At 36.1% G+C, this 13,087-nt stretch overlaps 1 protein-coding gene across 5 annotated transcripts in view; it reads right to left on the bottom strand.

Annotated features, from left to right (window-relative positions):
• Col14a1 (collagen type XIV alpha 1 chain) overlaps nt 1-13,087 on the bottom strand; it is a 201,008-nt gene that overhangs the window by 81,601 nt on the left and 106,320 nt on the right. For all 5 annotated transcript variants that reach the window (XM_048802064.1, XM_015486420.2, XM_015486421.2 and 2 more), the window contains exons 24-26: nt 7,209-7,355; nt 3,636-3,692; nt 354-493 (exon numbers count right to left, since the gene is read on the bottom strand). In XM_048802064.1, the coding sequence (XP_048658021.1) occupies nt 354-493; nt 3,636-3,692; nt 7,209-7,355 (344 nt within the window). The remainder of the gene's footprint in view (nt 1-353; nt 494-3,635; nt 3,693-7,208; nt 7,356-13,087) is intronic.

Below are 13,087 nucleotides of genomic sequence, written 5' to 3'. Positions count from 1 at the left end.
TGTTGTTGTTTACTTTTCAGAATTGCAAACTATAAATGTTGTTGAATCAAAAAATGAGTATCATGTTTTGATCTAGAGTAATATGCAGCCATAACTGCTCCCTTCAACATTTTAATGTCCTTAAGGGCAGGGAAAATATTGTGTGTATTGTTCTGTCCTAGAAAACAAAAAGAAACATGTCCTGACAAGGCCTCTCTTCCCTATCTTATTTGCTGAATTCAATAGCTGTTAAGGATTAGCATCTTCTTGTTATAGTTCCTTACCCATATCCCCTGACAAATAGTCATAGTGAGAGCTTCAGAAATAATATTTGAATGCATACAATGAATTAGTGGTTAGTATATCAACTCTACCTGAGTTCCATCTGCACCAATCTTGTCCAGGGCTGCAACAGTGCTATACAAAAAGTTGATGATCTTATTGAAATTGTCGTCTCCAATGCTCCAAGACCCATCCACCATCAACACCAGGTCCGCCTTCGCAGATTTACAGACTGATGATCAAGAATACATTTTGAATCAGAGATAAAAGGAAAATATAGCAGCTATTAAGCCAGGAAAAAAGGATAATGGTTTGCCCTCTAGTAGTTAAAGCTTGTTCCCAAAGCAAAGGTTTAAACCTGTCAAGGTTCGTCTTCTGTTTTCTTGCTCATTGCTTGTGCACATCATTTCTCTGTTATAGCCAAGGTTCCTGTTCACAATTGAAAAGCTTCTATTGGGCACATGGAAACAGGGAGAAAAGAAGAATTCTTGGCCCCAAAGAATGAAAACGAGGAAAGAGGAAAACACGGGATTTAGAGACAGAATTATGAGCAAACACAGTCCAGTGCCTACTGACTGGAAGGAAGGCATGCTATTGCTCTCACTCTGACCTCCACTTCTTGAGTCAGTAAATTAGCTTCAGAGATATTGAAGCACAGAAGGAGGGCATTGATACAATGGAAGCTGATTAATCTACAATTCAATGTACACTGGATTGAGGTCATAAGCAAACATTAATTTCAGCCTTGTTCAAAAAAATCTTTCTATGCCCTTTTATTGCACATTGCTAAATGTCAAGAAATGTACAACAATACTAGCAAGGGAAACTACTATCAGTAGTATCATGGATATTGACAGACTCAAACAAGCCAAAACAAAAACAAAACCCCTACACAATATCAATAAAATCCTAATCCATTAAAAGCATTTTTTCAAAGTCCTGTTTTGAAATCTTAGTCTGTTTGGATCATCTCTGCTTCTCTATTCCTTATGAGTGTAGCTCATTGTGGTTCACTCTGTTTTATGATGAAGTAAACAATAAACAATTTGCTCTTCAAAAATATAAGTCTTTTAATGTTAGGCCAGTTGCACATGGTATCCTGAGATAATAAACCCTTATCTTTATTTAAAAAGAAAAACATTCAGTTTATTCTATCTTATTAAGTGCAACTTTACTCCCTGACAGATATTTATAGTATAAAATAAACCATCTCCAAGTGAGTTAATACACTCTCATGAATTCAGTGATTTACAAAATTTCACAGATTTGTAGTTTGAATCTAAAGCTGAGAGAATTACAATATATGCTAATTTTCACCTTCAAAATGAGAGCAAAATCAGCCAGCCTCAGCAACTTAGCAAGGTGCTAAGCAACTCAGTGAGACTCTGTCTCCAAATAAAATACAAAAAAGGGCTGGGGATGTGGTTGAGTGCCCCTAAGTTCCATTCCCAATACAAGGGAAACAAATCTATTTAAGAATTTGCTAATGAAACATTTACTTGAAGAAAGAAAATATATCAAAATTCATGAAGAAATGATCTCAAGGATAGGAAATTGTGTTTTTAATTTTTAAAACATTTTTCTACTTTTCATTGTTTGTTTAATAAGTATTCAGTATTATTTTAGTAATAAAATTGATAGGCTTTTAAATTAAATATATTCAGGACAAATACAGCTTAAAATGAATAGTACATTCAAGTTGCAAAAAGTTCTACCACTAAAACCATATGTTGGAAAATTCAAGATTAATGTTTCCACTTTGTCAATTCTTACTCCTACAGACCTTTCCTAATCACTTATCTCCAGGAGTATTTATGATTATTTATTGAATGATATCCATGCTCAGCTATATGTAAAAATGATTTTCTGACCTCTGAGCATTCTGTAGTATCCACAGCAGGATTGCCTAATTAGTAAATCATCTATTAGGATTCTAGCTTTAGTTCCAAGAGTCAGAATAATCATAGATACTTAAATTAGAAGTTAGATGTGAAGATGGAAAAAGAAAGGACCATCTCCAGGAGAGAAAACATTAAAAGATTCAGGATAGCTGGGCGTAGTGGCACATGCCCGTAATCTCGGTGGCTTGGAAGGCTGAGGTAGGAGAATGGCGAATTCAAAGCCAGCCTCAGCAACTTAGTGAGGCCCTAAGAACTTAGTGAGACCCTGTCTCTAAATAAAATACCAAAAAAAGACTGGGGATATGGCTCACTGGTTGAGTGCCCTGGGTTCAATCCCTGGTACACACACACAGACACACACACACACACACACACACAAACACACACACACACACACGATGCAGGACAGCATAAGTTGTGCACAGAAAGACCTGAGTTGTACATTTTTGCTCCTACATAAATAACCTCATTTGGAAAATGATGCTGCAAAGTTGGTGCTCAGAGAAGACTCTGCCTGCTGTGCCAGGACAGGTACTGAGATTTATTAGAGTTGCTCTTTGCCTTTTCAATTCCCTGACTCTTCCAGTCTATGTAGCATATGACCCCACTGACTTTAGCTCCTGCACAGCAGGAACAACTTATTTTTCACTATATTCCTGGTAGGTTACAGCACTTTAAAATGAATGGTGAATACAACCTTCTGATTACGGGTTCTTTCTCCTTTCCTCCCTCTGGCTCATCCTCCCAATTTCACCAAAGTTCTCTTTCTTAAACAAAGATTTTTATCAGCTCTCCCTTCCTGTATGCAAACTTCTCATGGCATGCTATTTCATATAGGATAAAGCCCAATGCCTTATTCTGGCACACAAACCACTTCCTACTCTAAACCCACTGTTGTTGTCTGTGTCACACTAAAGAATTGACAGTTCCCCCAATACTTTAAGCACTTGGGTCATAGGTGTTATTCATCCCATTATGTATCACTCAAGCTTGTTCTTCAAATGTAGATCAAATTTTTCCTCCTCTATGAGCCTGCATAAATATTAATTGTTCTCATTCCTGGGTTAGTGTAGTATACTATATTGTATAACTCATATCCTTGATTGGTAATTACCTATGAAAGCACCTATTTCTCTTATAATACTGAAAATAAGCAGAGTTCAATTCTGCCTTATTATTTGGAGAATTAACCATAGGTAATAAATGTTCATTAGTGGAATGAAGCAAATTAATCATCACTACTTTTTATGAAATCCATATTAAGCAATTTTGTTTTGTGTACATGACTTATTATTAAGTAGTTAATTTAAAAGAAAGTCACACCATAGTTTGATAAGCATTTATATTAAGGGGAAAGTCAGGTACTATAATAAATAGCTCATATTAATACCTTGTTTTTTTTTAAGTGAATGAACAAATAAAACAAGCAGAACTCCTAAACAGGAGTACACTGCCCTTGTATTATTCTCTTACCTTCTTTTGCAGGTGGAATGGTTGGAGGAAAGGTTGGTGGTGGAGTGGGAAGTGACACTGTGAGAAAGAAAGGATATCAGTCAGTCAGTCAACCCATCTGCATGGAAGATGGGGAGTGGCAGAGTAATCATTCTTCAGGGGTATCAATGATTTTGACAATTGTCTTTGAGAATTTAATGTCTCCTATAAATCAGCCACAGCCTGTGAACAGACTCCAACCATCCTCTCAACCTCAGACCAAAGGCTTAAAAGGCCATTTTTGTCACAATTCAGCTTACCCAGCAGGAGTCAATGCAATCAAACTGTCAACTACAAAGTGGTCCGCGTGTTGATTTAAGGCAGGAATCCTGCCAACCTGTTTCAGAGTTAGCCTTTGACTGCTTTCACACATATAATTAACTTCATTTCTATTCTGTCTAAGGACTGACCATCAATTCTTATTCCATGGCACTTTCCCCCATCCCCACCCTGTTTCCCTCATGAGTTTGTGTCTAGTGGAATCTGATTCACACTGGACTCTGCTCAGTCTGAATCTGGAAAATGTCCTTCAGTTTTGAGGACCACATGTAAACACCAAGAAGCTAGAATGTGCTCAGATCTTTTCAACCTGGTGATGTGGGATGAGAAGTCTATATACTATGCAGAGGGTACAGTTTGGCTAAGGTACTAGGGACAAATTTAAGATTTGAGGAGCAACTCATGACAGTTCATATGGCAAAGTACCTGAAAGTCATGGTGCCATTTAGGTAAACATAAAATATTATTTTATAATGTCTTCATTTCTATTTCTGACATAAAGACTTAAGAAAAACTGAGTAATTCTTTTTATTATCCCAATTTATATTTGGGAGAACCTTCTAAAAATCATAGCCATTCACAAAGGGGGTATCTAGTCTCAAGAGACAGTAAGTAACAAATAACTGGAAGGATTCAAGCTCGGGCAGAATGACTATTTGCCTGAAATGTTGTAAAGGGATTTATTTCATTGGCAGGAAGGTTGGAAGATATGAATTTTAAGATGTCTTCCAATTCTAACATCCAGTAAAATAAAAATTATTTCAATGAAATGATGTGCCATTAAAGGAATGCAACAACCATATATTACTGATATGGAAAAATGTCCAAGATTAATTATTATATGAAAAAATGCAAGTCATAGAATAACATGGAATGATCTCATTTGTGAAAAAATAACAGAATTTAAGAATATCAGTAGGAAATGAGAGTTGTAGAAATGTGTGTTTCTAGAAAGGAAGACTGGTAAAAGAGAAATCGACAATATATTTTATACTCATCTATTATGCAATTATGGATATATGCATCACTTATTTTTCAAGTTGGTTTTTTTAAGCTAAAAAGTTTCAAGTATAACAAAAAATTAAAAAATTTTATCATTAAAAACAGGATTGTAAAAAAATGTTTCCAAAGCCAAAATTATGCACCTTAAAATCTATGGAAATAGAAAATCATCTTTAAAATGTTCCCCTTTTTAATGTCAAAATTTGAGACATATCCCAAATTTAGTCAACAAATCAAGAATCTAATCAATGAGAGGTTATGGTAGCCAGATCAATATATATTTGGGCAGAACATCCAGCCAAATAACCTCTTGGATAAGAAGAATCACAGTGCACTGGTGACATGTCTTTAATCCATATGTGGCATACATATGGCTGCTGTCTTCAAGTGTGTGAGGGCTGTCACATAGTAGAAGGAACAGTCACAGTCTCCATTGCTTCAGAAGGCTGAACTAAAGCCAATGGGTAGAAACTACAAGGAGACAGATGTCTCCAACATCAGGAAAACATTTATATCAAACGAGCTATCCAAATTGGCATTAACCCTAGGTTGATAGTTAACAGTCATGGGATTAAGGTTAGGGGATGTTGACATAGATCAGGGATCCCAAACTGAAATGTTTTTAGAAGTCAAGAGAGCAATGAAAATGAATAAAGAACTTAGCCTACAAACCTGCACTAGAGACAGGAGTTAATTGGTTCCAGCAGATTAGCACCATAAGGATACATGGGTCCTCTGCTATAAGATGTTCTGGTTTTCAAAAAAGAAAACCTATCTGATAGTGAGATCTATCACAATGGCAGTCAGTTTGTGACTTCCAAACAGATAAGTATGGTAATGATCAAAAGTTCTTGTACACTGAGATACAGGTTGAAACGCTCTTTAATAGGTACTCTTTTATTGGATCTTTCCTGCCAACACTGGAGTTAAGAGAGTAGATATTTAACTTTACTGACCAGCCAAATCAACTTAGAGGTATTGAATTGCCAAGGTCTCAGTCTTACTAAAGGGCAGAAGAAGAGACCCAATCAAACCTGTTTGACTTTAAGTCTTGTGCAATATCAAAGCCTTATTAATTTAAAAATTAAGTTATCTTTGTCTGTAAAATGAGATTCTAATCAGCAACAAAAATAAACTGCTGATAAATTCTATGACATGAATAAGTCTCAAAGATATATGCTAAGTGAAAGATGTCAGATGTAAAAGATTACCTATTATATATTTTCCTTTATGTGAAATTCCCACAAAAGACAAATATATAATAAAATAGATTTATTGGGTTGATAGAATCCTTCTAAAATTGGATTGTAATAATGGTTACACAACTCTTTGAATGTATTTTTAAAAAATCACTGAATTGTACACTTAAAATGTCCCTTATATTTTATGATATATAAATTACTCCTCAAAAATGAACATGCAATAGATAATGTTATTATATCCATGTTATGAAATAAAGTCTATATACAAAGAAAATTAGAAGATTCAATTAATTATATTTTCACCTCTGTTTTGTTAACATTATACACTCATAATGATTTCTTTCTGCAGGTCAGAGAGGCTGAAAAATCTAAACATGGGTGGGATACCACAAAAGCCTATTTCCCACCAAGTTAAGATACTGAGTTAAACACACAGGTGTCCCCTAGAATTCATTAAAATTGAAACCATTTTAATGTTTGTGGCCTCCAGGTCAGGAATCTTTTATTAAAAGTCATTCCAAGAGGTTGACACCCTCCTTTGGAACATGTAAAAAGTGCTTTGTTTAATTTTATACATTTCCTTTCCCTTCGGTGCATCAGATCTACTGCCAACTTGAAAAAAAGCACAATATCCTCTTAAGCAAGCAATAACTCTAGGGTCAACCAGTTGGAACATCTTGGCTCTATTCCCACCCTCATGGCAGGGTAACATGGCATTGTTTTAATGTCAGGACCCAGTCCTTAAAACTTCATTTCCCACTCGACACACCACAAATGGGTCAGGATCACAATGTAAGTCATTGTTTCAAGGCCTTTGCCATCAAGTGGCTTTACAGTCCCTTGTGGACACATATATGGAGAATGGAAGAAAAAAAAATACTGATGACATCAGTGGGCCATAGGCAAAGAATTCTGGAGTTAGAAAAGAGGAGCAAAACTTGGATTACATATATTCCTGGGCAGCGACAGCTTATATTTTTTCTAAATGGAGCAAAGTTTTAGATCCAAACAGAATGCTAGAATAATGTTGGTTCATAGTGAGGGGAATCAGAAAAGAGGCCACCAGACTTACGTGTTTTTTCCACTATGCTCACACTTGGTCCCTCCATCTCCTGGAGCTTGGTGTAAACACTGATTTTATATTCTGAATCAGGCTGGAGTCCATAGAAGCAATGCCTGTTTGTGCCCCCTCCTACGGTAGATTCTTGCTTTTGTGTATCTATAATAAAAACAAAGCAAAATATACACATAGAAATTTTTTTAGAAAGCCATGAGTAGATGATTTGCTTCTATAATGCTTAATATGCACGATATCAAATATATGCAGCATGAATTACACTTGTGTGAAGTATTAAATATTTTTCTAAAGATTTTATATATACATTATTTTTTCCATCAAAAATCACATTTTATATGTACAAATATAAAACTTAAAAGATCCCTGAAGTCAGCCCTCTGGTGAATGAAGAACTATTAATATACATAATTATATGAATACATTGCATATGATTTAATTGATCTGCTGCAGGGGGGGTAGATATGAGTATATTCATTTGTTGAAAATCTGAACCCCCTTTTTTTCAACATGATTCTTCAGAACAGTAATTGATCATAAAATGACATCAAAGGACACATACTTTTAACTCCTTATAACTTATTTTCATTCAATAGGATGTCCTTCTAGGCAGTAATAAATTTAGCCTAGATGTGGGAAATGGGGTTAGAAATATAAAGTTCTAGGATGGTGGGCTTCCAGGCTCTCAAAAGCCTTATCCAAAGCTGCCTAAAATATTAGCAAGATCTGGAAGCAGAAAGTGGAAAACCAAGGAGTCCCTAGACTGCCAGTTTCCTTTCTCTTAGTCTTGATTTTTAATGAACATCCATGATTTCTTTCCATCACAAAGTAGAACTCTGAGGGGCCTCTCCAAACTCCTTGTATGCACTCTGAAAATCTTTTCTATTCTTTTAAAACTGTAGTTGAGGAAACAGGACATGTTACTTAAGTGGCTTAAGGCCAAACATACTGTAGAGCTGCCTCCCACCTGCTGGTTACCAGGTCCTTTTGATTCTACCAAGGAGTCCAGCCACAGCCAACTTCACCTCATGGCACCTTCTACTGCCTTCTCCACCATGAGGCACAAAGAACTCTGAGGCCCAATTAACCATTAGCACCTTTCTTCTTTCCCACACCTACAGTAAAATTGCTATGCCTGTCCTGGAAGAATTAGTGTTGGCCCAAGTCCTGAGCCCAAGGAAGTAGGATTGTTACGTTCATTCCTTGAGGGCCCATCAAGCCAGGTATTGGTATTAATGATAAGAGCAACCACAAAGATAAACATAGGCAACATTTAATGAGTGCTTATCATGTGCTAAGCAATATTCTAAGAATTTTATTTGTATTAACTCATTTGATCCTTACAATATTTATAATTATCCCCAATCCAAAGATAAGAAATTGGAGGCCAGAAAAGTTAGTCATTTGTCCAGTCCATAACTCAGTAGAAATGAGATCTGTATTCAGTACTCTAAAATCCAGTGTCAGAGGGTGTTGTTTTCATTTCCACTAAAGTATCATAAAATAATGTAAATTAAATGGATCATTTTTTCACAGTGAAACCCTTGTGAGAGCCTCTGAGTGCATGTTAAATGTGCAAATACAACAGCTGGAGATCAGGTGGTGAGGCCTCATGACTCAGTGTTTTATCACTCATTTGGACATGGTTTACTCTGGTGGTTCCAATTACTGTAAAGTTTCACGTACAGTTTCTTCTAGGCATAGAGTGTTTATATTTGACCATAATAGATAACTAGCTGACAAGAAGAATCACTGCTACCATGAAAGAGCAATTACTCAAGTTTCCCTCAAAAACGATTTTTTTTAAACTGGGGATTTAACCCAGAAGTGCTTTACTAATGAATAATATCCCAAGATTTTTAAATTTTTTTTTTATGTTGAGACAGGTTTTTACTAAGTTGCTTGGGGCCTCACTAAATTGCTCAAGCTGCCCTCAAACTTGGGATCCTCCTGCCTCACACCTCCTAAATCCCTGGGATTATAGGTGTGTGCCACCACACCCAATTCTAGAATGCTCTTTTGATACATAATGTTTAATTGATGCCTTATAAAGCTTTATTTCCAAGAATTTAAAAATACCGTCAAAACCACATTGACTAAACACATTACACATATTTAATGGTTAAAAAGAAACATCCACTCCTCAAAAATGTTATTTACAAAAGAATTTATTTAAAAAAATAGAAAATCTAAACACAGACTAGCTGCTTTAAGTGCAAAATGTGAAAATGTCAAATAATTTTTGTTCAGAAAGTATAATAGTAGATAAACTTCCACCTATATTTTAATGTACAGATGTTGGAACAAAACACATGTGTACTTCAATATGTATATATCAGAATAAACATGATATATGTCATTTTAAATTTTGTCTATGGAAAAATCCTGACCTTTAAAAATCTGATTACATTAAATCCATTTCATAAAAGAAATTCAAAATGTATTCTTATATGTTATGAATATTAAAGATTTTCAGAAAATTTTATAATGCAACCTTTATTAATTTGTTTATAATGAAATATTGTCTGCCCTGATCATTTTTTGAATATTACATAAATGATTAAATAAAAACTGTTAAGGCGTTTATGAGATTATATTATTACTGTGAAGGAAATTTGATAGTAAGTAAAATTTAGAAAATCCAGTGCTCTGCTTTGCTGAAGTCCAAGTTCAGCCTATGGTTCCCAGGCTTGGAAACCCACAATAACTCTTTCTTTCTTATCCTTAAGCACCTTTTGGAGCTTTCTGGAGGCCTCTGTGAGCCACTCATGATACAAACATTGCATACACTGGATTATATTAATCTATGTCCACAAAAGTTTTCTAAGAATTCTCCAGGGAATCAATTCTAGAAATGTGCTTTTCTGCCATTTCCTATTTCTTATAGATACTTGAAAGACCTTTGAAAATAGAACATTAACGGGCTTTACTGCTAAAAATAATAAACCCATAAGCCACTGGAAAACTGGAACAGACATTATAAAATCAATGGCGAATAATATCAGTTTGATTCCCAATACTAACAAAGAGGGGTTCCGTGAACAGAGCTGTATCCATGTTGCTTTTGGCATGTGCAATTCAAGTCCAGTGGCTTTTCTTTAAAGGAAAATAAAACCTAAACTGATCAAATGATGACTAATTTCTTCAACCCCTTATGCCAAAAACATTAAGTCAATTTTTTTGAACATTGAAAAATCTGTCTATATTTGTCTATTCATTTCTAGGAAGCAGGGATAAATACTTTCTCTGAATGATCATCCTTTTGATACTGATGCCACCAACTCGACTCCCCAAAATGTAACAAGAATAGTTTCTGAGAACCATGAAGGATATTCAGAATGTACGTTGGAACTTGATGATATGTATACTGCCATTCCCCAAGTCCCTCAAATACAGTTTCTGAATCATAATGTCACCATTTCAAAAACTTTCAGAAGTTCCCAAATCATAATGTCACCATTTCAACAATTTCAAAAACTTTCAAAAGTTCCCAAATCATAATGTCACTGTTTCAAAAAAGTATTGAGAATGGTTTTGTTCCACATGATTTTTTTTGGTGGGGGTGGGGGATCTGGTCTTGGAAAGACAGGTTCTCCATTTATGAACTCTCTATCCTTGTTAGTGGATGCTATTACAAAATTGACATTTCAATACTTTAAAAGGAAATACATAGGGTGGGGGATATAGCTCATTTGATAGAGTGCTTGCCTAGCATGCACAAGGCCCTGGGTTTAACCCCCAGCACCACAAAAAAAAAAAAAAAAAAAAAAAAAAGAAAACCAGTAGAATATCTTCTGAACTCTTTTCGGAACAAACTACAAAGAAGTTCACCAAGTTGTGTGAACACACACACTAGGTAGGGAACACAATATCTGAGCCTTTGTGGCATATAATACCTAAACTTAAAGGGAAATGCTATATCCAACCCTAGGTGCCAAGTCAACTCAAAAACAGATGGAGAGAGGGACAGAGCCCCAGAGCACCCACCAAATTAATAGGGTTTCTCATGGGGTTCTGAGTTAACAAATCCAATTAAAGGCCTTTCACTTTGTTCTGTCCTAGAATTGCCCAAAAGTCTAAAATTGAATTTGGCAAGTAGATGATTGGCAGCTTGTATTCCAGTCCCTCCTAGGAGGACCTAGTCTTTCTGGTAATCTTTTCTTTTTCCTCTTGGCCCTAAAAAAGCTTTAGTATTTACATAAGTAGAGGACATCTATGGTTTCTGCCTGTCTTGCATTTAATCTTCCTTTCTTTGGATCTATTCCTGCCCACTCTTGGTCTGTATGAGTTGGAAAGGACTAAATTCCACTCCACCCCTCTTTGCTACCACCAACAGATACAGGGTGGAAAGCAACCAGGACCAACCAAGTCAGTTTATTTCATGCCTGTGAACTCAATGACAGATTTGGGGCATGTGACCCACACCAGGTCAATATGACTCAGTTCCTGGACTTCTGTTGGAAATATTGAGAAAGAGAATTTGAGAAGATGCCATTCTGGATCTTACTGGGGCCCACACAAAGCCTGGCTGAGAATGAAGGCAGAGGAGAGCAGAACAGAGCAGAGGATGGAGCAAGACTTTACCTCATGTTCAACCACAAGAATGGGATCCTAATTCAAATAAGTTATACTCCATGTATAATATGTCAAAATACACTCTACTCTCATGTATATATAAAAAGAACAAATTAAAAAATTTAAGAAAGACTTCTTCTTGGTGACTCTGAATGCCTAGATATAGACATGCGTTGGATACTTCCAGTTCTCTCAACATAGAAACCAATAATTTGAACTTCTGGTTTAAGTTCCTTTTATCTAGGTTTCCATAAATAAAATTAACAAATGTGAATGATACAGCCTGGAAACTTTATTCACAAAAGCAATGTACAGGTAATTGCCTCAGTTAATGACTTCAAATCAAGTCAGTTTTAGACAAATGGAAGCCCAGAGAAAAGAGCTGAGCAGCAGTTGTGGTCATAGCAGAGACCTGTCTATACTGACTTCATGTCAGAAAAAAATTGCACATGATCGGGCCATGGGAAAAATTTATCCATTAAGTTGAAGAAAGCTGTCTGAGACATTCAGAAATAGGTCAACCTGGGGCAAAAGCTTTTCTTCAACACGTGAAGGAATCGGGTCCCATTTACCCCTGGTATCTCCTTTGGCTGGGGTAGAAGAGTAGAGATCTCTACAGAGGCAGCACATGGAGTCAATGCAAGGCATCCCAGAGCTGTTAACTCCTGGGCCGTGGGACTCTCATGCCCTTAGAAGAAGGGACATCTCGCCACAAGTCCTCCAGAGATAGTGAATCAGAATGGTCATCACATTTCTCTGTCATGTAAAGAAGCTCAGCCTAATTCTGCCCCACTCCCAAGCAGAAAGACTATTCCTTGATCTAAATCATATACATTAACATATTTACATGTTTCCTACCGCCACCCCCGTGTTCACACCCCCACCAACGTTCCTCTTTGAAGCTGTCGATTAGAATCTGTTGCTGATAAATAACATTTAGTTAGACAACTGGGAGAATGAGGCACAGGCTAATTTTGCTCATAAATCTCTCAGCTATAAATGTTGCAGAGAAGTAAACTGAACAGGACTTTTGCACACTCTTGTTTAATTGAGACTATAGAGGATCAGCTGAAAGTTCTCTGGCAGCCTGAACATGATATTGAGGGTGCAGAAGCTGACTTAAATGGGAGATTAAAACAGTACATATACAAACTCAGCTTTTGGCCAGCAAAGATCTTGGCTCTAGAAATAAATTATTGCGGTCTTGGATTACCCGATCAACAGTATCACACACATTATTCATGTGCTCTGATAAAGAATCACAATGCTGCTTGCAAATATGCCACATTAAAATCACTGAA

Source organism: Marmota marmota, unplaced genomic scaffold (assembly GCF_001458135.2).
Source record: "Marmota marmota marmota unplaced genomic scaffold, marMar, whole genome shotgun sequence".
Lineage (NCBI taxonomy): Eukaryota > Metazoa > Chordata > Mammalia > Rodentia > Sciuridae > Marmota > Marmota marmota.
The sequence above is the reverse complement of the archived record's forward strand: the minus strand, read 5'-3'. Positions and strand labels throughout refer to the sequence as shown.